Here is a 26,988-nt window from a genome sequence, read left to right as displayed (position 1 = left end):
TCATTCCTCCTTTTTGTACTGATGTTGTTCTTTCTGATCACATGTTTTTTTATTATTCCAGATGAAATTGTGATGAATGTGATTATTTTTTTATTGTGGTATTTGGTACATTTAAGATATATGCTGGATAAATTAGTCTGGCTAGCCCTTGAATTTTTTCAAGGGCTAGCCTTGAAAAAAGAAACCGCTAAATTAACTTAATAAAATTGATTCGTTACAAATGCAGACCGCGGGCTCTATGTAGTTTGTTTGAGTGGCGTTGCCATAATGTGACGTCATCAGGAGGCGCAGGGACCGTGGCGATTTTCTTCGTAAAATTGTCCGTTTACAAACCGCAATCCCGCTCTCGAATAAAACCTACACCCCGCTATAATTACTTTAGTAAGTTGTCCAGACCAATTACAATATTTTGCGCAATTGAACAAACGTTAAACCAACCATGTATAGTGACGTCATCAGAAGGCGCAGGACCCGAGTCAATCTGGTACCTACAGCGTTAGTGCTCCGTCTATCAGACGGAGGTCGTCCTGCTGGTCGACGTTAGGCGCCGTTTTAACCAGAGACGCGGCGTTCAGGGCAGCCAGGTGTCAACCGGTGATGAAGCTGATTGGCTTTACCTAAGAGCAGAGGCTGAACAACTTAGAGGAGATTTAGAAGACGAACGGATGAGGTCACGGTTGCAGGAATCTAGTTAAAACCAGATATTTACACACACCCTATAAAAAAGGACCCATTTATTCTCACCGTCTGATGTTAAACGGGACTAAAGTCACTTCTGTTTGATAAACGCCACAATTACTTACTTTTTTTTTTAAATTTGTCTTGAAATTCAAAAGTTCAGATGAAAATACTGCAGCTTTAAGCAAGCCTGATGATGATGATGATCCTGGAAGGTCCACTCACAACACGGCGGTTCACTAAACTGGTCTCCTGTGGAGGTATTTTAAAGCAACGCGTCTTCATCCTGTGACACGGTTGGAAAATAAAGAGAAACCAGATTTCTGGAACAGAATCGTGGACCTCAGTAAGTTTGGTTCATCCTTTGGTCCAATTTCCAGACGCCTGGTTAAACAATTATACGTATGAACGGCGTGGGAATGTCCAGCCGTCACACACGGGTTCTACGTCCCAGAAAGGAATGGGTTCTGCTGCAGAATGTTCTCCAAAACACAACTAGAGACCTTCTGAAGATGCAAATGAGAGCATCGCCACTCAGAGAGAGTACAGCTTGTGCAAAGACCTTAACTTCTGGAGACACGTCCTGTGGTCTGAGGAAACCAACATGGAAGCATTCGGTCATGATGACCATCATCTGGAGGAGAAAGAGTGAGAATGGAAGCACGGTGGTGGCCGCATCATGATGTGGGTTCGCTTCAGGAGGGACTGGTGCGCTTCACCAAATAGATCAACATGAGGAACGGACATTACGCTGGAGCAACTTCTCAAGAAATCAGCCAGGAACACCATGTTGGTTACAGAGAAGCAACAAAGTCCAAAGCCCTGATCTCCGTCCCATTTGCTGCCAGAGCGAAAACAGATGTGCGTCAGTGAGACGACCTAAAAACTTGACCCAATTGTGCAAAATGGCCGGAAAAAAAAACCCAAAAAGTATATAAATGTATGAATTTGAAGAAAATACCAATTAAAAACCCTGACCCTAATAATAATAATAATAATAATAATAATAATAATAATGATATCAGATAATAATCAAGCCTTTAGCCTGATTTAATATCAAACAGTGATACTTTGGTACCGGTAAATATCTGGTTTCAACAGCGCTCCTGAGCTGGAGTCACATCCGTGTAAAAAGGAAACCGGTAAAAGTAACGGAAGACGCTGCCCTGTTCTACGCGGCTGGCTCTAGATCACGCTTCTACATATTTTTATAGACGACGGTCGGTTTAACGCCATCGTTTTGTTGCTACATAGACACCATGGACTGGAGAAAGCCTTCACTGCTGTAGAAAAAGAGTCCGGCTACATGGAACTACCTGATTATATGGTGCACTCCTGCAAACATCCACTTATGTACAACTTCAGAGTCAGAGATTTCTCTAATAGCAATTAACCTTTACAAATAATAATAATAATAATAATAAAAAAGATCTTGTGCTTTTCAAACTTAGACACACACACACACACACACACACACACACGCTGAAGAAAATGTCTCCACCTTCCTCTTGTTCACGCCTTTCATCCGGAGAGAGCAACATCCGCGCGGTTTCCAGCGTCTCAAAGGCGCCAGATGCGTCTCCGTGAATTAAACAGGAAGTTTTCCGCTGAAGTGTCCTGAGTTGATTCTTATCACTGAGAATCCGTCTCTCGAGTCTAAACGCCGTCATAAAGACCCGCCTCGTCCCAACTGCTACATCAAGGGTTTAATTTGTCATTCATATATATATATATTAGTTTTTATAATTCTGTCTCTTGAGAAAGTCTGGGTTTTGTTTCTGCACTGGAAGTCAACAGGAAGTCTCAGAAATGGCGTGCAAAAGGCAACCCTGACCCATTTACCCAATTTACTCCAGCTGAATGTTGCCCTGCAGAAATATTCACACCCGCAGCTCTTCTTCACATCGTGTCACGTCCAGACCACAGCGTGTCTTCACCAGGGCGACAGAGCGCACACGTCCACACGGTGGTGGCGGCATCATGGTGTGGGGATGCTACGCTAACTACGCTAAGCTCTGTGGCCGTGACGTGACACAGTGTGAGAAAAGTTGCTGTGGACGAGTAAAGGGCGAGGTTCCTGGGGCCGATCTGACTTCAGAGCAATCAGCAGCACCACAGAGACCCAGAACCTAAACGCTGCTGCCTGCAGGGCTTCTCTGCTCGCCAAGCAGTCTTTGGTCACAAATCAAATCCTAAAGGGAATTGAATTTCATTGACAGGCAGTCGGAGTGCGTGCCACTGATTGATGGTGTCCATTACCCCCCCCGCATGGGGGCCGGACCCTGAGCTTCTCTCTTCAGGTTTCACCGTGTCTCTGTGGAAGTCCTTAACGCCGTCCGCTCACACCGGCGTGCTCAAACACAGATTTCTATGGCCGTCGCCATCACCATCTGGCTTTTGTTCTTGTCCCGGCCCGGAGTCTGGTGCTGTCCGGACTCCTCTCTGGGAGAGAGCGGGTCGGAGAGGACGCTGCGTTTCAGCGGCGCCGGGCGGAGGCAGGAGGTTCCCGGCGGGGTGGACGGCTCCTGGTGTCTGAAGGAGGACCGGGAGGTGCAGCTGCCGGTGCACACGCCGGAGCTGGACCTCTCGCCTCGCTTGGCTCTGTAGGACGCCCGGCGCCGCAGCTCGCTCACCAGCTCGTACTTGATGAAGCAGAAGACGTCCTTGACGCCGCAGCGTTTCTCCGGCTCGGCGGCCAGCAGCCTCTGAAACATGCGCAGGGCGTCGTCGGTGAAGCGGCGCCACTGAGACGGGTACGTCCCCACGGGGCAGCCGGCCTTCTGCCAGCGGCGGAACTCCTCGTAGAAGGCGTCGGCCGCCATGGCCGCCTCCCAGGGGAAGTTGCCCGTGAGCATGCAGAAGACCAGCACGCCGAACGCCCACACGTCCATGCTGGTGGTCACCAGGAAACCCTCGGCCCGGTTGGCGCGGCACACCTCCGGCGCCGTGTAGGGGATGGTGCCGCTCACCCGCTTCACGCGGCAGCCCACGCGTCGCGTCATGCCGAAGTCGGCCAGCTTGATGCGCCGACATTCCCGGTCGAACAGGAGCACGTTCTCGGGCTTGACGTCGCGGTGCACCAGGTTCTTGCTGTGCATGAAGTCCAGAGCCAGACCGAGCTGCTGCATGCAGCGCTTCACCATCTCCTCCGGCAGACCCACCTGGAGGAGACACACAATGAGACACTCAGGTTACCTCTGGGATTCCCAAAGTTCATCAAAATAACTTTTCAATAGATGAATTTATGCATCCATGTGGAAGAATTTGGACTTTTTCTGTACAGAAATGGTGTAATCCGTTCCCATTGGATGGTTTCCCAGCATGAACGACCGGTTGCACCAATGCACCTCAGCTGGATCTGGGTCCGGGCTTTGATTAGGCCAATTTAAAACCTTAACTTTATATTTTTGTTAAGGTTTTAAATTGGCCTAATCAAATTTTTGTTGTTGTAATCACTTTGAGGTGACCTCTCTGGTGTGCTTTCCTTCATTGTGCTGCAGCTGCATCTTTTTTTTATTATCCATACATATATATATTTGCATATATATATATATATATATTTGCATATATATATATATATATATATATATATATATATTTGCATATATATATATATATATATATATATATATATATATATATATATATATATATATCTCAGGGCTCAGCAACCTTTACAACCCACAGACAACAAATTTTGTTCAGAGCCACAAAAGTTACACCTTTCTTTGAAACAAGAGCTTGTTTTTATAGTATACTATAGGAAATTTGTTTACACTTTTTTAAATTAAAGATCAACAGTTTTTTATTATTTAACCAACAGCATTTTTATATATTTAGGTTTAATACATTTTCTTCAATTGGACATTTGTTTTTTATAGCAAATGGCATCAAAATAATGAAAAAGCAAGTCGTTTGCAACCTATTGACTAAACGATGCTTCATTTATCTATAGTAAAACATTCTATACACCATTAGTTTCTTTCTTTCTGGAAATGTTCTGCATTTATTGCAGAACTAAATGCATCTTAAAGCTAGCAATTTTAAATTACCTTTACATTTAGAAACATTGACCAAAGTTTTTAAGACCCAAGGTTTAGGTGTAATTTTTTCTTATTATTATTATTGTTTTCTCTTTTTTTCTTGGCTGCCTAGTCTAAGTGAGTTGAGCTTTCAGGTGATGAACTGATCTCTGGATTTTCACACAGAAAGCAGGATTAATGCAACTAATGGTAATAAAGCAGCTCCAGACCGTCACATGCTTTAGGCATGATGGTATTTCTCTGGAACGCCGTTACCTTTACATCAGATGTAACATGAATCACTCCTTCACGCTGTGAGAAGCTGACAAAGGTAACGAGCTTGGTGGAGACCAGGTGAAAGGACCGTTGTGGAAAAGTGGGAGAAGTTACATGAAGAGGAGTTTTGAGAGCACAAACTGGAAAACTCCTCTGTAAACTTCACTGCAATCAGTTTTAACGACTCTTTAAAACGCCCTTGAAGTCGAGCATCACCTGGAGTGTGACTCAAACACAGCCAGAGCCGGGTGCAGACAGAAAGCCAGCCCCACGAGAGCTTGTTAAAGCTTCTGTGTGAACATTAGGACTGACTGCAGCGCTTTATTTAAGCCAAAAAAAAAAGGGCCCAGGTGGAGGGAGGTCTGGTGGCGTTACCTGCGGCGGTATGATGTCGAAAAGGTCCCCGGCGGGCGCGTACTCCTGTCCAAACACGTAGCTGTCCTCCGTCTCAAACAGCACGTCGAGGACTTTGATGATGAAGGGGCTGCAGCTGAGGGAACCCGTTAAACTGTACTCCCGCAGGAAACTCTTCAGCTTCGTCTTGCTCTTGGTGACAAACTTCAGCGCTATTTTGGTGCCTGAAGACAGAAGAAACCGACAAGCAGAAGACATTTTAGATTCCCACATTGAATCTCTGCAGAGGATGGGTTCCTGTTATATTTTCTTTGAGATGCACGCTTTGTACCTTACAGAGCCCTTAACCCTGAGCTACCTCTATAGTTATGCTGCTATAGGCTTAGGCTGCTGGAGGACATCAGGGTCTATTTCTCTCTCTCTGCTGAGTTCTCCTACTGCTCTCCATTCTGCATTGTTTGTCGTTATTTCAGCTTTTAACTTTTTGTTCTCTGTCACTTTTCTCTTCATAGAAGGTACACCTGGTCTGGCGTTCTGTTAGCTGTGACATCATCAGGGGAGGCAGATCATCCTCTATTACCATCTACCATAGAAAGTACTCCTGGGTCAATGTGAGCTTCTGAGCTTTCTGTGTCTCTGCTCTGTCTTCTCTAACATAGAAAGTACTCCTGGGTCAATGTGAGCTTCTGAGCTTTCTGTGTCTCTGCTCTGTCTTCTCTAAGCCCCAGTGGGTGGAGGCAGATGAGCGTTCAAACTGAGCCTGGTTCTGGTTCTGCTGGAGGTTCTCCTCCCTGTTAAAGGAGAGTTTTCCTCTCCACTGTCGCTTCATGCATGCACTGCAAAATCGGATCTAAAAATAAGTAAAAATTTTCTTAAAATTACTGTTTTTGTCCTAGATTTAAGCAGGTAAATAAGATTATCTGCCAATGGAACGAGTATTTTTACCCCTAAAATAAGATAATTAGATATCTTGCACTTGAAATAAGACGATGGAGATGAATTGTTCCTATTTTAAGTGCAAAAATCCTATTCTATTGGCAGATCATCTTATTTACCTGCTCAAATCTAGGAAAAATACAATAATTTCAAGAACATTTTACTTATTTTAAGTACCGTTTTTGCAGTGTGCTCAGTATGAGGGATTGCTGCAAAGCCATCAACAATGCAGACGACTGTCCACTGTGGCTCTACGCTCTTTCAGGAGGAGTGAATGCTGCTTGGAGAGACTTGATGCAACCTGCTGGGTTTCCTTAGAGAGGAAACTTTCTCACCAACCTGGAGGATCTGATGGAGTCTGACTTTGGAAAGTGACTTGAGATGACATGTTATGAATTGGCACTATATGAATAAAATTAAATTGAATTATAAACATTAGTAAAATTGGTCACATTAGAACCACAAACTTTGTTGTATTTTGGGGGATTTAATGTCAGCATCCTGCGTGTTTTAGATGAGCTCCTGGTGCAACGCATATGAGGGAATGGTGGAAATCCCCCGTCAGGATGGGATTATGTTCTGCATCGTCCCGGCAATGAGCCATCCACATGATTCAGGTGCGTTAAACCAGGAACACACTAAACAACCCTAGAAATATAGGTTTAAATCAATGATGATTCACGGCCTAGTCAAAGTCCAGCCTGAGTCTAACTGATAACCTGTGCTAAGAATTGAAAAGTGCTGTTCTCCCTCCAACCTGATTGCAGCCTCTAAAGCAGGGGTGTCCAAACTTTTCGGTACGTGGGCCGAAATTGTCAAGTCAAAGGAACTCAAGGGCCAAAAAATTAATAAAAACATTTTTAAACCAAAAAAAATATGTTAATTTGCTTGCGCTACAAAATATGATAATTCTAAATACATAAATTAGTCCGTTGTAGGAAATGAATGTGTAAATCACTGTATATCCAAAGTTTAAAAAAAGAGTTTTGCTTATTTGTCGTATTAAAAGATGGTCGTCCAGTTTGCAAATTATTTAGAGTAATTTAATTTGACTCTTTAACAATAATGAACTCTTTTTGGTCAAGCAATATCAGAACAGCGTTTGGGTCGGTCGGTTGTTCTTTGAAAACACTTTTAATACTTTAGTTCAAAGCAGATTTTAATGCATCAAAGTCTGAATTTGAGTCATTAAACGTCATTGGATAGATGTTACTATGAAATTAAAGAGAATGACAGAAGGGTGTTTATTAAAAGATGAAAACTTTAACATTTTCAATTGTAGGATTCTGACTTTACTAGAATAATTTTGCCGTAATTAAAAACTAAAATCTTCCATCTGCATCAGCCTGTGCTGGTGGACCAAATCTTGCTTGAAATGCAGTTAGAGGGCCACCCAAAATCAGCACAGGGGCCACAAATGTAACCTGACGCCGCCAGATGGATTTGCTCCGCATATCCATCTGGAAACCTTGCGTTGAAGTAATTTTGTGAAGGGGCGAAAATACTGGTTAGCTGATTGGCCTATGTTGGTGATAGACGGGCCAAATGAACCAATCAGATTCGTCGTCACTCTGTTACGAGCGACGACGAAAACACAACCACAAGCCAAGCTACTCTTGCTGCTGCAGGTAAAGGCTCGTTAGCTCAGCAGAGAAATACTCTGTAATTCCCATAAAACTTGCTCGATAGCCACGCTAACGCTAGTTTCATCGGCTGAAGCCGCCATGTTCTTTAGACTAAACTGTCGCGCTTCCCGTTGCGTCACACCTCAACCCGCCTCAAAGCCAACGCTGATTGGACGTTCGTTTGGTGAACGGCTCCAAATTTTCTTTAACGGAGAGTAGCCAGACTGATCTGCGAGTGAAACCTTGAAGGCTCGCGAGATCAGGATGGTCTCACCAGGCTAGCACAAATGGCGCCCGGGCCACACTTTCTAAAGGAAACACAGCAAGCTGGAAATCACTTTGTGTTCGTGTGTCACTAAAAATCCCAGGAAGATGCATGAAGGTTTGTGGTTGTAACAACAGACGTGAATACTTCTGCCCTCAGAAACACCAACAGATGCTCTTTGGGACATTTATCTGTCATAGGGCGCTGTCTGGGAAGCCGCGGTTAGATCTCCCGCCTTCTGCGCGTTGACCCGACTCACCCTGGCTCCTGTGCGCCACCAGGTCCACCTTGCCGTACGTGCCCTTCCCCAGCTCCCGGATGTGCTCGTACTGTTTGGCTACATCTGCTGCGGACAGCGAGGTGATGGCCAGCGCCTGCATGTCCTCCACCGGCACCCCCCCGCAGAAGGCCGTTTTGGACGTGGGGGACCCCCCGCCGCTGCCCGCCCGCCCCGGCCCGGACGGAGAAAGGGACAGGCTCGCCTTGACCGTCTGCGGCACGCTGCAAAGAGAGAAAATAACAATTTAAGTCCGACATGACGGACTTCAGCTTTCATGCCATCGATCGGGGCTGAGCGTCAACATGAGGAGGACTTTCAGTAAAACGACTTCCTGCTGCGTCCAGATGTCTCGGCTCGGCTTTCAGATGGGCCCAGACCTCAGACAGCACTTACTGGCAGGCGGCTGTGGAAAAATCAATAGGCAGAAAGTCGAACAAATAACCGCTTGGTGCATGCCTGCAAGAGCAACACCTTCACATGCATTTCCTGTCATAACCGTAGAAACGGAGGAGCCGGTTAGCTGCTCTGGACTTCTTGGTCTCTTCATTTTTGTTTTTTTACCTGAAATTACCGAAGCAGAGAAATAAAATCGGCCTCCGTCACACCAAGTCAGACGTGTAATTGCTTCTGTCTCAGTTACTGTTTGAACGACGGCTAGAATAACTCAACTAAAAACAAAGTGGCACACGTCCCACTAACGACCTCCCCGCACACCCAGTCAAATTCAATCATCCAATCAGACGCAGCGTCCGCTCATACAACACTAATAGGCCCCAAATCAACACAAGCCATTCCGCTGATGGCCTTTTTTTCATCCATCATTCAAAGCTGAAAGCTTCGCCTTTGTTCCTCCACTTTCCCTGCAGCCAATTTCTCAGCAGCGCCGCTTTAAACCAGGTTCAAAGCTCCTAAAAAAAAAAAAAATGTGTCTGCCACTCACCGGGTACCTCTGGTGGAAAAAGTTGACTTAACGACGCGCTTTGGAGGGGAACGTTGACGATAAAACACGGACGTTAAGGTTTGATTGAGGTATCTGCAGACTAAGGATGTGGTGGGAGATAAATATAGTGCTGGTGAAGATTCTCAGTCATCCAGGTCATGGTCATTCAAAAAAAAAGGTAAAAAACAAAGCAACTGGACTTGTTTTCCGTAGTTGAAGACGTTTCGCTTCCTCTCCACACTGCAAAAACTGATCTAGAAATAAGTAAAATGTTCTTAAAGTTAGTGTATTTGTCCTTGATTTGATTTGACCCCTAAAATAAGATAATTAGACATCCTGCACTTGAAATAAGATGATGGAGATGAGTTGTTCCTATTTTAAGTGCAAACATTCCATTGGCAAATCATCTTATTTACCTGCTCAAATCAAGGACAAATACACAAATGTTGAGAACATTTTACTTATTTTAAGTTTTGTTTTTGCAGTGCAGGAAGCTTTCTCAATTCAAAAAGGGAGAGGAAGCGAAACGTCTTCAACTACGGAAAACAAGTCCAGTTGCTTTGTTTTTTTTTTACCTTTTTTTTTGGAATAAATATAGTGATCGGACCAAATCTAAAAGCAGATCCAGTCCTTCGCAGCTTTGTGTTCTTCACCCTGTGTTCTGGTCTGAAAGGAGGAATCTGTAAAAATAGCTTTAAGGTGATTATGTAATGAATATTTCAGTTTCTCCCAGGATTCGGGGCCTTCTGCCAGTCACCAAAACGTGATCGCTGCCGGGCGATCAAACATTTAAAACAGGCAGAGTGGAGGCATGTTCGCCCGCCGTGGCCCCGTAGCCTCCATCATAGGGACCCGAGGGACTGCTTTGTTACTGGCAGCCTCCACTTTGTGCAGCGTAATCACATTACCGGGCTCTGACAAAGACAACCCCCCCACCCCCCCAACCATCCTCTGTTTCCTCAGAAAAACTGGATTAGGAGTCCTAAAATGCGATGAGAAGGTTGGTGGCCCAGAAAACAGAGCACAGTGCCTGCGAGGCGTGCCAACGAAGTTACGTGGGATCTAAGGGATGATTGTGTGGAAGCACTTGGCAGGAGAGCCGGGGCGGGGTGGGGGGGTGGGGGGGTCTGGAGTATTAGCCGCACAGAGACGCTCTATCGAAGGCCCTTTGTGCTGCCACCTCTCAGGGGAAGCAGCTGTGGGCTGCAGCACAACTGCAGCATTTGTGCCTAAAGCTGCTGCTGCTTCACGCCCCGCCGCTCTGCAACGCTGTCCTCCCAGGCGCCGCAGCAAAGGAAGCGATCTCACGCTCCACATACGCACGGGTCCCCGCCTCGTTAAATACCTGGGGCCGTGCGTCCGTCTCGCTCGCCGTTTATGATCTGGACCGCCCCCCCTCCTCGCACCGGGACCGTTTGTGCTGCAGCATAACCTGACAATACCAACAAAGCTGCCTTTGATAGGCAGAGGAGGGAAAAAATGTTTGTTCTCTTAATTCCTGATTAAGAGGGAAGAGAAAATGTTTTCAGTCAAACCGACAATCAGGCAGGAATTTTCCTAGAAATACAGGCGGAAATTTTCACTCCAATTAGGGCTGAACGATTTTGGAAAATAATCTAATTGCGATTTTTTTTTCTTAATATTGCGATTTAATGCGATTTTTTTCCCCAGTTTAATTTATCATGTCTTTTTAAACATATACAAACAACAAATCATTTTGTTCCCTCGCTGTGCAGATTAGTTGCTAAAAGACCCACAGCATCTAAACTCAGAGCAGAAATGATTGCGTTCTGCCTACAATATATTTCAACCAAAATTGCAATTTTGACTTTTCTCTGCATCAACCAAGCAACAAAAATGGCCTCTAAATAAAGATGTTTGTAAACAAGGGCTATTTAAAACAAGAACTTTTAATGTTTCTATTAATCAGAATATTATTCAAGAGAACAGCTTTTAGTTGATTTGGACATCAATCCTTGTTGAACATAAAGTGCAACCAACAATCAAGTTTATGTATTAAACTGATTGACCTGTACTTAATGCTATGTATGATTATATAAACTCTAAAACAAGTAAAAAACAGTTAGATTATCTCACTGCTGCAACTGTCTTCCCTTCCATGTGGAGGCAAACCCACTTTAAACATTTTACCAACACCTAATGGACGCGTCTAATTCCCTGATTGTTACATAGCCAAAAATTGCAGACTCTGCGATTTGGAAATTGTGTTGTTTTAAATCGCGATTATATTGAAAATGCGATTAATTGTTCAGCCCTAACTCCAATTTAGCAATTATCCAGGACTCCAGAAAAAAAAATCAGTCTGCTGTTTAGTTTCAAGGTTCCCCTCAGGATGAAAGGCCAAAAGAAATTATTAAACATAAACCGATTATAAAAATCTGGCCAAATACAATTTTTTTTAAATCATTCAGGTTAAAACGGGGAAGGTTTTTTGCACACAGTATAACTATTTCTTATATCTGACAAAGCGTATCTGGATAAAAACTTTCAATTTTCAACCGACAGTTTTAATGTGTAGCAGCAGAGGAAAAACCAACATGGACCCGCCTAACAGAGCTTTAACCCCCCTAAAGCTAACGGAGATCCACCCTTTGAGCAACAACTGATCCTGAATGGTTCCCATCACTGTGGAGACATTTAGACCCACTCTGCTTTGCTGAATTGTTTTAATTGAACCAGATCAATAATGAGCAGCCTTTTTAGGGTCATGTCTCAGCATCTCCATCAGATTTAGGCCCAGACTTTGACTAGGCCACTCCAAAATCTTCATTAGAGCTGCGCGATATATTGGAACAAAAATCTTTATAGTGTGCAACGTCACAATCACAAAGGACTTCTGTAGATTGTTGCTTTTTGACATCCTTTAGCTGACTTTGTGTTGTCAGTCCGGTTCCGTTTAAGTGATCTCTCCCGATTTTACGGTTCGGACAATAATCCAGCCTGTTTGGTCAGTCAAATTCAGCAAAAGATGTGGTTACTGGTTTATTTTTGCCAGATAAAACATTGAATCTGCCAAAAAATATGATAAAATAACAGAAATATTTTTTTCACAGACCTTTGTCTCTACTATAAAGATGATTTGAATCAAGCATTTGGTCATTCTAGTGTCTCTGTGAACACATAGAAAAGATAAGCGCCCAGGATGGGGTTACAGGGGTGCTTAAATTACATCATTTAAACATTTAAAAATGTGTCCCCTGGAGTCGAAGGGTTAAAAGCAGCTTGGTGCCTGTTTCAAACTACACAGGGATGCTAGCATGTCCAGAAACTCTTCGGAAAGACCAACTGTAATAAACACTGACAGCTCATTTAATGAAGCAACCAAAAACAATTAGCCATTAACGAGCTTCCAGACATTCATTGTTGTCCAGAAAGGGAAGCCCAGACATCCCTCTCCCCAGCAACATCCTCCTTATTTGTGATAAAGATCTACTGTCATCATTAAAGAAACGCCCTTTTCTGTCTACTTTGAGGTTTAAAAAAGAGGATGGACAGGATGTTGATATTTGTGGATAATAATATAAAAAAAACAAAAATCATAGTTTCTAACATAATGAAAAATTATTGATTTAAAATTAAATATTACTGGCACTTTTAGCATAATTCTGTTATGCTGAAAGCAATTATTCCAAGAAATTTATTACATTTAAACACCATAATAAAAACATAATTTGTAGTCAAAGTCATTAAGAGCCGCTGTGGAAGGTCCAAAGAGCCACAGGTTGCAGACCCCTGGCCTACATGCTGTTCTCACAGAGCAAAGCATGCTGGGAGCTGTGATGGTGGCCGGGGAGCGTGATGATAAATCCACATCTCAAAGATGATCAGAGGTAAAAATGTGTCGACGTCCAGATCAGCTCTTTCTTCCTAAAGTAGCACTGGTTGGGTATTTTATTAAAGTTTACATTTTAAAGGAACTGTTATAGCCACAGCTGGAACTTATAGTATTCATGGCGACTGCTAGAAACCATCATTCCTGTTTCCCACCAAGTTTATTCTTAGCTGGAAAAAAAACCCAAACTGCTAACCCCCCCAAGAGAAGAGAGTAAATGGTGCAGCTGAGATTCACAAAGAAGAATAAGAAGGATCTGTCCGCTGGAGTCAAGTGGTTCGCTTTATTTAAAGTAACATTTCTTTAAAGCCACAGCTTTAAAGAAATTGAAAGCGCTCCAACTTTCATAAAGTAACTTTTTATTTCCAGAGGAACCGCTGCAGTTGCTCACTAAGCCCTGAAAACCACCGTCTCCGTCTCCCAGCAAGTTTAATTTTAGCTTAAAATCTCCAAACTGCTCAGAGAAGTCTAGAGCCAGTTTGATGTTGGCCAAAAAAAAAAAATGAAAAATGAAAAAGAACTGGAAATGATGCAGCTTCAGACGCGCTGAGACCGAGATCCATGAAAATAAATTAAAATCTCAAGGTTAGGAAGAATAAAGCTTGAGAAAAATGCATTTTAATGTGGGGCAGAGCAGAAATCAGCAGCTACTGTCCACTCCCTCGGCTCTCTCTCTCTCCCTCCCTTCGCTCTTCTGTCTGCTTCTGCAAACACAAACACGGGGCTAATGAAAGAAATAAACAGACTGCAGAGCCCCTCCTCGCTAATAGACTAGCCGCTTTGCTCTCGGCAGCAGAGTCATTATGGATGAGGACCCATTTCTCAATTTGCTGTCAAAACGGCCAACATGCTTTGCCTCGGGGTCAAAGAGAAAAACCCGACGTGACTAAAGCCGTTTCTCTCTCTCCCCCGTCTGTCTGTAAATAAAATAACTGGATGCTATTTTCTGCCAGCTCGTTTTTTACGCGTTTGGTTAGAATAAAAGCACGTCAGTCACAAATAAATGGGCTTCCCTGAAGCAGCCGGCTGGAACCAAAACAATCCGTTTCTCCCTTTTAATAAAAAAATCAAAGGTTTTCTGCAGAGAACGTCAAACTCTGGCGGTTCTCCTGTCTCTGGACGAGCCGCAGACGCTCACTTTGACAAATCAGCTGTTCGTAGCTCTGCCCGGCTTCCAGATGGACCCCTGCTGGTACGGAGCGCCCCAGATTCACCCCCCCCCCCCCTCTCTGCTGCGCGCCTCCTGCTGGGATGACCGATGATCCGGGAAGGACGGCACTCAAGGTGAAACGTTCCCAAACAGTGAAAGCGTGCAGGGACAGCTGGAGGACAAACTGTAAAAAAAGACCCAGGTGACTCTGACTGGACAGCGTGTTTGTCTTTACTTTCACTATATACAGGACTGTCTCAGAAAATTCTTTATTTTCTGTAATGCAATTAAAAAAACATGAAATGTCATACATTCTGGATTCATTACAAATCAACTGAAATATCGCAAGCCTTTTATTGTTTTAATATCGCTGATTATGGCGTACAGATGAAGAAAACTCAAAAATCCTATCTCAAAATATTAGAATATTTCCTCAGACCAAGTAAAAAAATTTTTATAACATTTGAAAATGTGCATTAATGCACTCAGTACTTGGTTGGGAATCGTTTTGCACAGATTAGTGCATCAATGCGGCGTGGCATGGAGGCAATCAGCCTGTGGCATTGCTGAGGTGTTATGGATGCCCAGGATGCTTCAATAGCGGCCTTTAGCTCATTTGCATTGTTGGCTCTGGTGTCTTTCAGCTTCTTCTTCACAATAGCCCACAAATTCTCTATGGGGTTCAGGTCAGGGGAATTGGCAGGCCAATCAAGGACAGTAATGCCATGGTCAGTACACCAGTTACTGTGAGAATCTGATGTCGTCTCTTAACCACTACCATACTTGTGATTTAGTTTACTGAACCAAGCTGAGTGTTTTTCAAGGCTCAGGAAACCCTGCAGTGTTTCCAGTTAATTAGACGATTCAAGTGATTAGTTGAATAGCCTACTAGTATACTTTTTCACCATATTCTAATATTTTGAGATAGGATATTTGGGTTTCTTAAGCTGTACGCCATAATCAGCGATATTAAAACAATAAAAGGCTTGCCATATTTCAGTTGATTTGTAATGAATCCAGAATGTATGACATTTCATGTTTTTTAATTGCATTACAGAAAATAAAGAACTTTATCACAATATTGTAATTTTCTGAGACAGTCCTGTAAGCGGCTCTTTGCTCCAGCAGGATTTGCAAATCTGTGAATCCAGTGAATGAATGCCAGAGCTGACAGGTTCCCTACGAAGGACACTGGGTACCCGACGCACCAAGAGACCAACCATGTCCTCCTGTCCAACGTCCAGGGTGCGAGGCAGGCGTTTGTGATGCACAGACGTGTCCGCAGTCTTAAACTACGAGCATCTGCGCTTTCCCGGTGGTTACCGCGGCGCTTTAATTGGCCACGGTGCTATTCCCTCCGTTTGCAAAGCAATTAGTCAACGGCCTTCACCGGAAACCGCAAAGGTCAAGCTGAGATTTGGCAGAAAACTTTCTGAGGTGACGTCTCAAGAAGTGCAATCAGCCTGGAGCCGACCGGCCCCGCAGAACGACGGGGATCTGCAGCGGTTGTGCGTCATTATGTTGTGCAGCTACATTTGCATTAACGGGACCTTTGCAGGAGAGCCGTCGGAAAAAACGGAGATTTAAGACGTAAAAGTGGTAACCGCTTTTGGTTTGTGTCGCTCCGATCCCGCAGGAAGCATCTGAGTTTGAGAACGACGGGCCGACCTTAACATGTAGCGCCTTGTAAAAGTATTCCTTGGACTTTTACTGACATATAGTCACATTTAAATAGGACAGATTTCCTGGTGTTTTGTCGGGATTTTACGTGATAGAACGATGAAAAGTGTGAAACAAGCAGCTGGAGACAGACCTCCGCCTGCGTCTGCCAGCTCTGCACACTGCAGTCTAAAATGTTTCCAGCTCAGTCAGGCTGGACGGAGAGCATCCATTAACAGCAAAGCCACAGATTCTGACAGGATTTCACACGTTCTTTCCCGTTAAGATGCTTTGGGTCGTTGTCCTGCCCGACGGTGAACCTCCGCCCCGAAACCGTTAATGTCGTCTTTCTGGAGCTTTAACAAGCTTCTACCGTCCCTAATGATGAGAAACATCCCCACAGCATAATGCTGCCACCACCGTGTTTTAAAGATGATCTGGTGTTGCGTTTCTTCCAAATGGGCCGGGTTTGTGCCGTTGTCCCGTCATCAGACTCTCCCTCCTGAGCTGTGGATCTCTGCAGCTCCTCCAGAGCCACCATGGTCCTCCTGCTTCTCTGATCAATGCTCTCCTGGTCCAGCCTGTCAGTCCAGGTGGACGTCCATGTCCTGGTAGGTCTGCAGGTGGTCCATCCTCTCTCCAGGTCCACATGATGATCAGAACTCTGGGAGGTTCTATAGAACCTGATCCTGCTGGAAACTGGACCAGAACCTCCTCCCTGACCAGTCTGGTGGGTTCTCTGGTCTCCATGATGCTGGAGATTCTCCGTTTCCTAACATCGATGTTTATTAACCCTGGTCCTGTGGACCCCCTGTCCTCCACCTGATTCAGGTAACTCTATCTGGACTGGAGAGGTCGGCTAATCTTTAATTTAAATCGAGTCAGCAGAGAAACGCCTAAAACATGCAGCACCCCGAGGACCTGGGTTAAGAATCACGGTTCTGAAGAACCTCAGCAGTCAGAAACAGAACATCTGTATTTATACTGAGGACTTTAATTAGATGCATCACAGTCAAGGTGATTCAGTTTTCCTGATTTTTGTTAGTAAAGCATTTTGATAAGCCATGTATAATTTTATTTTCCTTTAACAGCCCGAAACCCAATAAAATACAATAAATTATGACAAAACACGGTGTTGGGTAGAATTTCTCTAAAAGACAAAAAAATCAAACAGCAGGAAGGACTTTGCCAGAGAAGTGGTGCAAAAATCCACAAAACTGCAACAACTCAACTTCCTGCTTTTTGGAAATTAGGTCATCTTTAACAATCTGATCCGTTGTGATTAGGAGACATCATGAAAGCGGTTTTCAGTGATTTGCATCCGAACGTATTTCCTCTGGCAGCTTCTATCGTCGTCAGATTTAAAGATTAAAGCTTCGGCTGCAAAAGTTCCCCCTTAGGCACCTGATTACCGACGCCAATCATCTTCAGTTTGTTGTGCTGCACTGACATCAGCTATCTGCAGAACACACTCCCCCCCCCCCCCCCACCATCACAACCCTTATATTCACACACACCAGCAACCTCCGCTTATAATAGGGAACCTTCGTCCGAGGAAGATGAGACGAAGGCAAGGAAGTGTGGAAATCCAGCGAGACGAGAAGAGAAGCTTTCAGTCCTTATAGCACATGGAGTTGGTCCCTTTGATGTTGAATGCATGTGTGGGGGGGGGGGGTCCTGATGCTAATATGAGCTCAGTAATATGGGGGTGTCGCTAAATGATGCAAGGGCAGTATAAGGTGATTAGCTATGCTGCTCGTACACAGTGGGCTCCAGAGATAAAGTGGCTAATGTTGATTAGTAAAGCTGCTCTCTCCTTCTCTTTGAAACTGAAAACCAGATATGGATTAACTCTGAAACTGTCTCAGCTGTGGCGCTCTGTAGGCTCACAACAATCCAAGACAATCTATTCACGCAGCACCAGCTCACAAAAAGAAAAATAATAACAATAATAACAAATCACCAGTTCTGATCTTATCGCCATCCATCAGTTCATAGTGATACCGTCCGACTACACATGGACAGATCCAGATTTAATTAGGTTAATATTCATATTTGACAGTACGGTCAAATCCAGGTGCTTTAAACCAGATATTTACACACACTGTATGAAAAAGGGACAATTTCCCACCCAGCTTCTTAGGTCGGTTTGCTAAAAACGGCAACAATAAGAGACGATTTTCATGCCTTTGCGGAGTTTGAATGACGCCGCGGCTTTGCAGGCTTCTGATTGGTTAATTCTCAGCATCTGAGATGAATCCGCCCCAGGAGAAACCTTGTGATGGTTGATGCTGGCGAGAGAGCGTTGCTATCTACGGTGGAAAGAGTCCAGAGCGGACGTGGTCCAAACAGCCACTCAGAGAGGAAGAATCCACCCGAAGGCTGGAGAATTTAATTCAATTCAATTCAATTCAGTTTTATTTATATAGCGCCAATTCATGAAACATGCATCATTTCATCTCGAGGCACTTTACAAAGTCAGAATCAATCATATTATACAGATTGGTCAAAAATGTCCAATATAAGGGAACCAGTTTATTGCTTCAAAGTCCCGACAAGCAGCATTCACTCCTCCTGAAAGAGCGTAGAGCCACAGTGGACAGTCGTCTGCATTGTTGATGGCTTTGCAGCAATCCCTCATACTGAGCAAGCATGAAGCAGCCGGTTTTCTTTCTAAAGACACGTCCAGTGGTCAGCTGTTTGGTGTTTTTAGGCATGACGGGACTGGTGCTCTTCACGAAATAGACGACAACATGAGGAATGAATGAACATTGTGGGGAAATGCTGAGGCAACAGCCTGGAAGTTGAAGTTCAGGCCCAAACGGGTCGTCCAAAAGACTCCAAGCATACCTCCAACTTAGCTGCACGGTGGCTTAAAGGAAAAAGGTCAAAGGTTTAACCACAAAACTCTGAACTCAGAAACAGGAAACCAATTCTGGCCAGAGCTGAGGCAAGGCGGTGACGGAACCTGACCCAGTTACAGCGGCTCTGTCCGGAGGACGGCTCCTACGTTTGGGAAACGCTTAAGGAAGGAACCCCATTTCTCCTGATTATCATCTCAGACGGTAAGAAACTAAAGTTTGTGCCCGTTTAGACGCCATATGTAAAGATTTACATACGGCTAACATCTGGACGTCGATTCTGAGTCCTTTACATGAGGCTCTCCAGCTGCACAGAGCGACTACCTACGGCTGTGCACAGCCTGTAAGCTGGCTGAAACAGGGCTGCTGGACTGTTCCCTCTGTAGCAACAACATTTGGCTCTTTAGCAGGTGTTTAACCTGAAAAAGGTTTTATTATATTATTTAGGCATCAGTAGCAATGACAGCTGTTCGCCTGTTTTAAATAAAGACGGTCAAACTGTAATTTTGTTGCAGACTTTTCTGCACATTTCTGTCAAAACATCTGAATTCAACCTCTGATTCAAACTACTTCTAATAACAGAACATGCTACGGTCAACTCCACAGTGCTGCCCCCCCCCCCCCTCTCCACCCCCCACTTTGTGGCTGTGCATTGCCAGTCAGCTGGCTTAACGACAGCTGCTACGCTTTCCTTGGAAACGTTTCTGGTCGGTGGTGGAAAACGAGGACAGCCACAGTTAAGGATGGGAACAGAATTCTGTACTTTTATCGGTACCGATCGAATCCCGTCGGTACTACCGGGTACCGATTCACTTACAATCAAACGGTACAATGTTTCGGTACCTGAACGCATCACTGTGACACTGAGGGAGTGGAAGAGTGGCCAATTTTCCATGATGAACATGAACACATCATCTAACACACAACAGCAGCTACTGGTCCAGTCAAAGCCCGGCTGATAGAAAATAGATTATAGATTCGTCTCGCTTTAATGTTTGTGAGGCGAAGTTGAAGACCAGCGGCAGGAATACGTCTAACCTGAGGAAGCATCTGGTCACTGCTGCTAATTTAGCTGATTTCTCGCTATAATTAACCACTTTTAACACCCAACCAGAGACCTTTTTTCAAAAAAGTGACTAACGAAACATCTAGCGGCTTTCTTCTGTTATTGGTGACTTCCTGTGAAAGTAACAATCGTTCTGCAGTTATTGTCTTTAGAGAGTTAAGCTGTTCTCCAAGCTTCTCTTAGCGCTGAATCCCAGACAGACAGCAGCTGCTGCCTCGTCCTGAAACTCACCTGCAGTCACAGCAAAGAGAGCATCCCACCCTGGACTACAAAGCGGGATAAAATATAATGTTTTTAATACAGTTTGTTTTCTTCTCTGAAACTGTTGCACTAAAACAATTCCCTGAATTTCATTCACACACAGCTTCAATCCCGTGTTCACCTCGTTCACTCTCTGTGTCTCTGATTAAATTTAAAAAAAGATTTAAATGCCGTGGATTCACTATCAAAATTCATACATTATTTCACAAGGTTGATTTGTAGTTCTAAAAATGTTTATATATTGAGAAATTAATGTGTTAAACAGACATTATTTTATAATTAAACTAACATGTATTACTACATAAACACACAAAAGAACCAAAAACAGGTAACGTTAAGTACCGGTATCGATTCCCAGGTACCGGTGTAGGTACCAGATCGACTCGGGTTCTGCCCCTTCTGATGACGTCACTATACATAGTTGGTTTAACATTTGCTCAATTGCGCAAAATATTGAAATTGGTCTGGACAACTTACTAAAGTAATTATAGCGGGGTGTAGGTTTTATTCGAGAGCGGGATTGCGTTTGTAAACGGACAATTTTACGAAGAAATTCTCCATGGTCCCTGCGCCTCCTGATGATGTCACATTATGGCAACGCCAGTCAAACAAACTACATAGAGCCCGCGGTCTGCATTTGTAACAAATCAGTTTTGTTAAGTTAATTTAGCGGTTTCTTTTTTCTCAAAAGCTTGAACAATGTACCAAATACCACAATAAAAAAATAATCAAATTCATCACAATCTCATCTGGAATAATAAAAAAAAACGTGATCAGAAAGAACAACATCAGTACAAAAAGGAGGAATGAACGTTTTGATTTTAAAGTGATGAATGCCGTGATAAAATTTAATTTGGCTGCTGACTTTTATTAAAAATGAAATGAGTTTATGGTTTAGTTTCCCTTCACAACTTAAAAAAAATTGGAGGAATGAAATCTCTCTAAGGTTGTAACTTTGATCCTGCAAAATTACATTGCAAAATGATGTTAAAAGTTTTCATGCCTTGACTAATTTACGGGAAAATAAATAACCATAAATTAACAAAATAAAATTGATTTGTAAATGGAGACTGCGGGCGCAATGTAGTGTGTTTGAGATGAGTTGCCATATGATATGTTGACGTCTTCGAGAAGCGCAGACCCCGCCCCGAGTTGATCTGGCAGCCCGAGATGATCTGGTACCTACACCGGCTCAAATGTGAAAGGTAACCCAGCATTTTTCAAAGTGGGGGCCGCGGCCCCCCGGGGGGCCGCAAGGGGGCGCCAGGGGGGCCGCGGGAAGATGCAGAAAAATAAAAAAAATAAAAATTATACATGAAATAATTTTATTGAATAAAAATAATTAAAACATTCCTGTCTGGGTATAACTGCATTATGACAATAATTCACATAAAGCTTACAAATAATATTTTTAAATAACGCATCTCTTTCTAATTGGTTGGCGTAGCCATGACCATGACGCACTCGTAAACAAACTTGACTAGCCTTGCGCCGACATTACCTTCTTGAAAATAATAGTGCTAAACAGATAGCAGGCAAACGTGTTAACATGGACAAGTTTTTGAAAAGAAAAGGACCTGGCGAAGACCCTACCAATCCACAAACATCTGATCAAACACAGAGGAGCTGCAACTGGCCAAAAAAGCTGAGGAAGTATGAAAAGGACTATATTAACTATGGATTTACAGTCACAAACAAAAATGGACAGGAGTGCCCTACATGTGTGCTATGCCTCGAAATTCTTTCAAACGAGTGCTTAAAACCATCCAAACTTAAACGGCATTTGCAACAGAAACATCCAGCGGAGGCTAAAAAGTCAGTGGAATATTTCAAACGCAAGGAGGAACAAATAACGAAGCAGACGACAACATTTGTGCAGCAAGCTAACGTCCCCGACAGAGCACTGAGAGCATCCTATGCGGCATCGTACCACATAGCGCGGGCAAAGAAGCCCCACACCGACGGAGAAGGTTTCTTACTTCCAGCAAGCAAAGACATGGTTCGGGAAATGCTTGGTGAGGACGCGGCAAAGAAAATGGATGCTATACCACTTTCGGACAACACGGTGTGTCGGCGAATAAGTGACATGGCAGGGGACGTTTCTAATCAACTTTTGGACCAGGTAAGAGCAAGTGACTATTTCGCATTGCAACTGGACGAAAGCACTGATGTGGCCAATGCCGCGCAACTGCTCGTCTATGTTAGGTACCTTCAAGGAGAAAAGTTTGCAGAGGAAATACTGTTCTGCAAAGCGCTTGAATGTAGGGCCACGGGAAGGGAGATTTTTGGTGTCTTGGACGACTATATGAGGACAAATAGACTTGATTGGTCCCGTTGTGTTGGAGTATGTTCGGATGGGGCTGCAGCTATGACAGGGAGACACAGCGGAGTGACTGCGCTGATAAAACAGAAAGCCCCACACGTCATTTTTACACACTGTATGCTCCATCGCGAAGCCCTTGTGGCTAAACGCATCGATGACCAGCTTAACCAAGTACTGCAGGAGACCGTGCAGGTGGTTAACTTTATTAAAAGTCGCCCCGTGAAGAACCGACTCTTTGGCATTCTGTGTGACGAAATGGGAGCTCCGTTTAAAGGATTGCTGCTTCATTCAAATGTACGTTGGCTTTCTCGAGGGGCAGTTTTGAACCGTGTATACGAGATGCGGACAGAGATCGCTGAATTCCTTGCGTCTGAAAAACATCAGCTGGCAAGCTGTTTCACAGATGCACCATGGCTTCTCAAGCTTGCATATTTGGCAGACATATTTCACCATCTAAATGTACTGAACCAAAGCATGCAAGGACGTGAAACATACACACTGCATCTGCAAGACAAAGTACGTGCGTTTTCCATGAAAGTCGCCCTATGGGCAAGCAAGGTGCAAGAGGGGACTACAGAAATGTTCCCACAACTACACCAAGAGTTGTCATCTGGTGGTGATTTGGACACCATTTCCCCTTTGATACAGTCACACTTGGAACACCTCCAGGGATATTTCAGAGACTATTTCCCTGACCTTGACAACTCTCAGCTAAACTGGGTCAGGACCCCCTTTGCCAATGATGTTGGCTTTTCTCTGGACTTAAAAGCCCAGGAGGAACTGATTGAGATGTCTACCTCATGGGACTTAAAAGTCAAATTTGAAACCTTTTCTCTCCCAAACTTCTGGCTGTATGTAAGACAAGAGTTTCCCACCCTAGCTGAAAGGGCTCTGAAATGTCTCCTTCCATTTGCAACCACTTACTTGTGTGAGTCTGGCTTTTCAACTTTAAAAGTACTGAAAACTAAACACAGATCACGTTTGAATGTGGAGAATGACATGCGTGTTGCTCTGACAAACATCAAGCCCAGACTGGACAAACTGTGTAGAAGCCATCAGGCCCACTGCTCCCATTAGCATGTTATGTCTCTGTCTCTCTTTCTCATGTAGCCTACATTTGTTGTTAGGCCTGCATTATATAAAATGCCTGCATGTTTCATTTGGGACAAACTTTTATTTTGTTCACAAATGTTTCTGTTTTTGCAAGGTTTAAAGAGGTTCATCGTTTAAAAAAAGGTTATTAAAATTAAAATGGTGGACCTGCATGTTATTGTTATATGTTATTCATTAAATTAATAAATTAAAGGTAGCCTACACATGAGTGTTTACGCATGTTTCGTATGAGGGGGGGCCTCAGCTGAAAATGTACTGGTGTAGGGGGGCCTTGGCATGGTAAAGTTTGGGAATCCCTGAGGTAACCATCCCCACCCATGGTGTGGAAACCACTCCTAGGCAGCGCTTCTTAAAAAGTGGGGCGCCCCCTATGGAGGTATGAGGTACTGCAGGAGGGGCCGCAGAAAAGCCTTGCCTTCTGTCCAGAAAGTCCAGGCTTTCTAAATGTGACAACCCCCTGCTGTTTGGTCTGTACCCGCGGTCAGTAGTATAATAAATACTATTAATAAACTCCTAAAAAAGTACAAAAACTTAATGTATACTTCTTCAAAGAGGGGACACAACAGAAAACATTTGAGAAGCCCTGTCCTAAGGCAGCGCTGTTTTAAAAGCTCACAGACGATGACAGAAGGTCTTGTTCAAATCGCTGCACAAATACAGCAATAACGTTAAAATCTGGTATTTTTAACTTGAGGTTTTCATACCATAATGATCTCCTAGCGGTCCAAGCCTAATCCCATAATGCCACTTCTATCCCAACAAGCCCGGCCAGTCGCATCGCATCGCAGAATTTACAGAAAGACGACAGAAGTTTAGCTTTTAAAAAACAGCCCTGATAATGTAAAAGCAAAAGAAATGCTAAGAAAGTTCCATATTTATGGGGAGGAAGAGGGCGACCCTCGCTGATGTAGAGCAGAAACACTTGTTCTCACTGATTAGAACTTATTCCCATTTGTTTCCAGGGTTTGTTTATTTCCACCCTGCAACGTGAGTCAGACACTGCAATAAAACAACCTACAGCCAAAATCCTCACTTCCTCTCTCTCTCCAACAAAAAAATGCAACCATTACCTTTTATTTTTAAGCAATAATCATGAACATTTTAACTATGCATGTTCATTTCCTCGGGCCATTTGGTTTAGAGGGAAAGGGTTCGTTTATTCCAGCTGGAGCGGGTCGATATCGTTTCCTCTTTATTAGTCAGAAAAGTCATTTTTGTTGCTATATTTACCGTCTGTCTGGAACATTTGCTCCCGCTACATTCAGCGAGGACAATTTCAGGTAATATGTGCCCGTGTCTTTACGAGCAACGGGAGATTTACTCGCTGCTCGTCAACAGTAATGTGTCGATTGTTACTGGGAAATCAAACGCATTCATAAATGTGAGTTATTTATGCAGCATTAGGCAGACGCTGCTCAGCGAGAGAAACTTTTACTTTCAGATGTATTTGACAGAACTTTTTTTCTTTCATTTAATAAAAGCAGGTCTGCAGAAGCAAAGCAAACATGAGACATTATGCATCTGCTCCCTCCGCCATGTTTGCGAGTGTGCCGACCCATTACCGGCCTCCAGGTTTCGCTTTTAAGGGATTTGCAAGTCATTTAAATGCATTAGACGTGAGATTGCCCCCTTTCTGGCCCGGATTGAAGTATCACAGGTCCATTATTCTTCGAGTCCATTCATCCTCATCAGTTAAGAACAGACGTGAGGAATAAAAGAACGGGGAGCAAACAGGGGCAGTTGCTGAGGCCAGAATCATGTCTGTGCTGAATTTGTAGAGATGCACCCAGAACCGACCAAATGTCCAGTGATCCTCAAAAAAACTGATTTTGGCTTTTCTGTTCTTAGAAAGCATCAAAATTATGATTTCTCATAATTCTGGGCATTTTGATGCATTTCTGTTAGTTTAACACAAGTCTGATAAGAGTCGGGGGATATGGTTTGATGCATTATGACTCTTATAAGACTGGTGGTCTGGTAGTCAGAGCAGGGATCTGGCCTCCTGGGAAGGAGACAAGTTCCCTGGTTTGAATCCCACAGGCTGTTATTGGGTTCCTGAGCAAGACCCTTAGTCCAAAAGGTTAAATACACAGAACACATTTTATTAAACTTTATCTTACAATGCTGAATAGTTTTTATTATCATCATTCTAGTGAAGAACAAGAAAATCTGAACCCATTAAAATCGGTATCGGCCAGAAGAAGCCTGATCGCTGCATTTCTCGCAGGTTCACATTTAAAGCCGTTGTTGGTGGGTCAGAGTTCAGCGGCTCTGAATCCCTAACAGGAGGCTCTGTGGTGTGTTAAATGTGAGGTGAGCCACCTTTTCTTTTCCTCTGACCCAGTTTTAAGGCACCTGAGGGCGCATCGGGGTGTTGCTCACCTGCTGGCGACCTGTCGCTCTCCTCCATGGTCCTGCATCCGCTCGGTGAGCAGAGCCGCTGCGCTTGGATAAACGCGCTCCTGCTCCGAACCGACAGTTGGACCTTCGCTTTCAAACAGCGATTTATTTCTTAGGAATAAAAAAAAGAAAAAAGAAAGAGGCTAGAGGTTGCAGTCACTGTCTTGCCCACTTGCGTCCCTTCCGTTTGGCACTTTCTCGGGATGAATCAAAGCCACGCGTGGAGCCTGACGCAGAGACGCGGGACGGGGAGCCGGTTCTGTGAGCGGCGCCCACCGCTTCAACCTGCCAGGCAGCACCGGGGGGACGCTGCGTGTTTATCTTCCGCTCCTCCAGCGGGTCCGCATGACCCACTTCCACTTCAGCAGCACCAACGCGCAGAGACGCGGAGACAGCGGCGCAGCTCGGATCTCTGCAGCGTGCGTAAACAAATCCTCATGCTTTCCTGCTCGGACCGAGCCCAGCTCATCTGGCACCGTCGGTCCGCCCGGTTCGGTTCGTCCGTCCGGCAGGACTCCAGAGGAGGGGAGCGGAGTGATTCGGATGTTCTACCTCTGCTGGTCCTACCAGTCAGCTCCCTCATTGTTCACCGTCTCCACCCTCTGGCTCGCATGCGCTCACGTGTCCTGGGTCCTAGCGCCGAGACGCGTCCGTCCGTCTGTCCGTCCGTCCAGATTTTGGGTTCTAGACTCAAGCTGCTCCTCTTTTTTGCATATTTCTTTCCTTTTCATGTACTGACTTTTTGTCAACAGTCATTTAAAAAAAATGCATTTGACAGATCAATTTATGATTTGATTGAATTTACTTTTTAAAGTGCCTTGAAATATTGTGGATATAAATAAAATGGAATTTATTTGAATTAAGTACAAAATGTGAATTTTACTTTCCCGTTTTTTGTTTTATGTTGTCTTTTGTGTCAAGATGAA

The 26,988-nt window shown here is 44.1% G+C and overlaps 1 protein-coding gene across 1 annotated transcript; it reads right to left on the bottom strand.

The window, feature by feature from the left end:
* Positions 1 to 1,702: 1,702 nt before the first annotated feature.
* Positions 1,703 to 26,633, bottom strand: si:ch211-183d21.3 (serine/threonine-protein kinase SBK1). The gene is made up of 4 exons (XM_012863077.3): positions 26,045 to 26,633; positions 8,416 to 8,657; positions 5,352 to 5,554; positions 1,703 to 3,839 (listed from the first exon to the last, which is right to left on the bottom strand). Exons 1-4 carry the CDS (start codon positions 26,080 to 26,082, stop codon positions 3,033 to 3,035), a joined length of 1,290 nt encoding a protein of 429 aa, XP_012718531.1. The 5' UTR covers positions 26,083 to 26,633; the 3' UTR covers positions 1,703 to 3,032.
* Between the last annotated feature and the right edge of the window lie 355 nt (positions 26,634 to 26,988).

Source organism: Fundulus heteroclitus, unplaced genomic scaffold, assembly GCF_011125445.2.
Source record: "Fundulus heteroclitus isolate FHET01 unplaced genomic scaffold, MU-UCD_Fhet_4.1 scaffold_47, whole genome shotgun sequence".
Classification (NCBI taxonomy): Eukaryota; Metazoa; Chordata; class Actinopteri; order Cyprinodontiformes; family Fundulidae; genus Fundulus; species Fundulus heteroclitus.
Note: the sequence above shows the minus strand (reverse complement) of the source record. Positions and strands in the feature narration are given on the sequence as shown.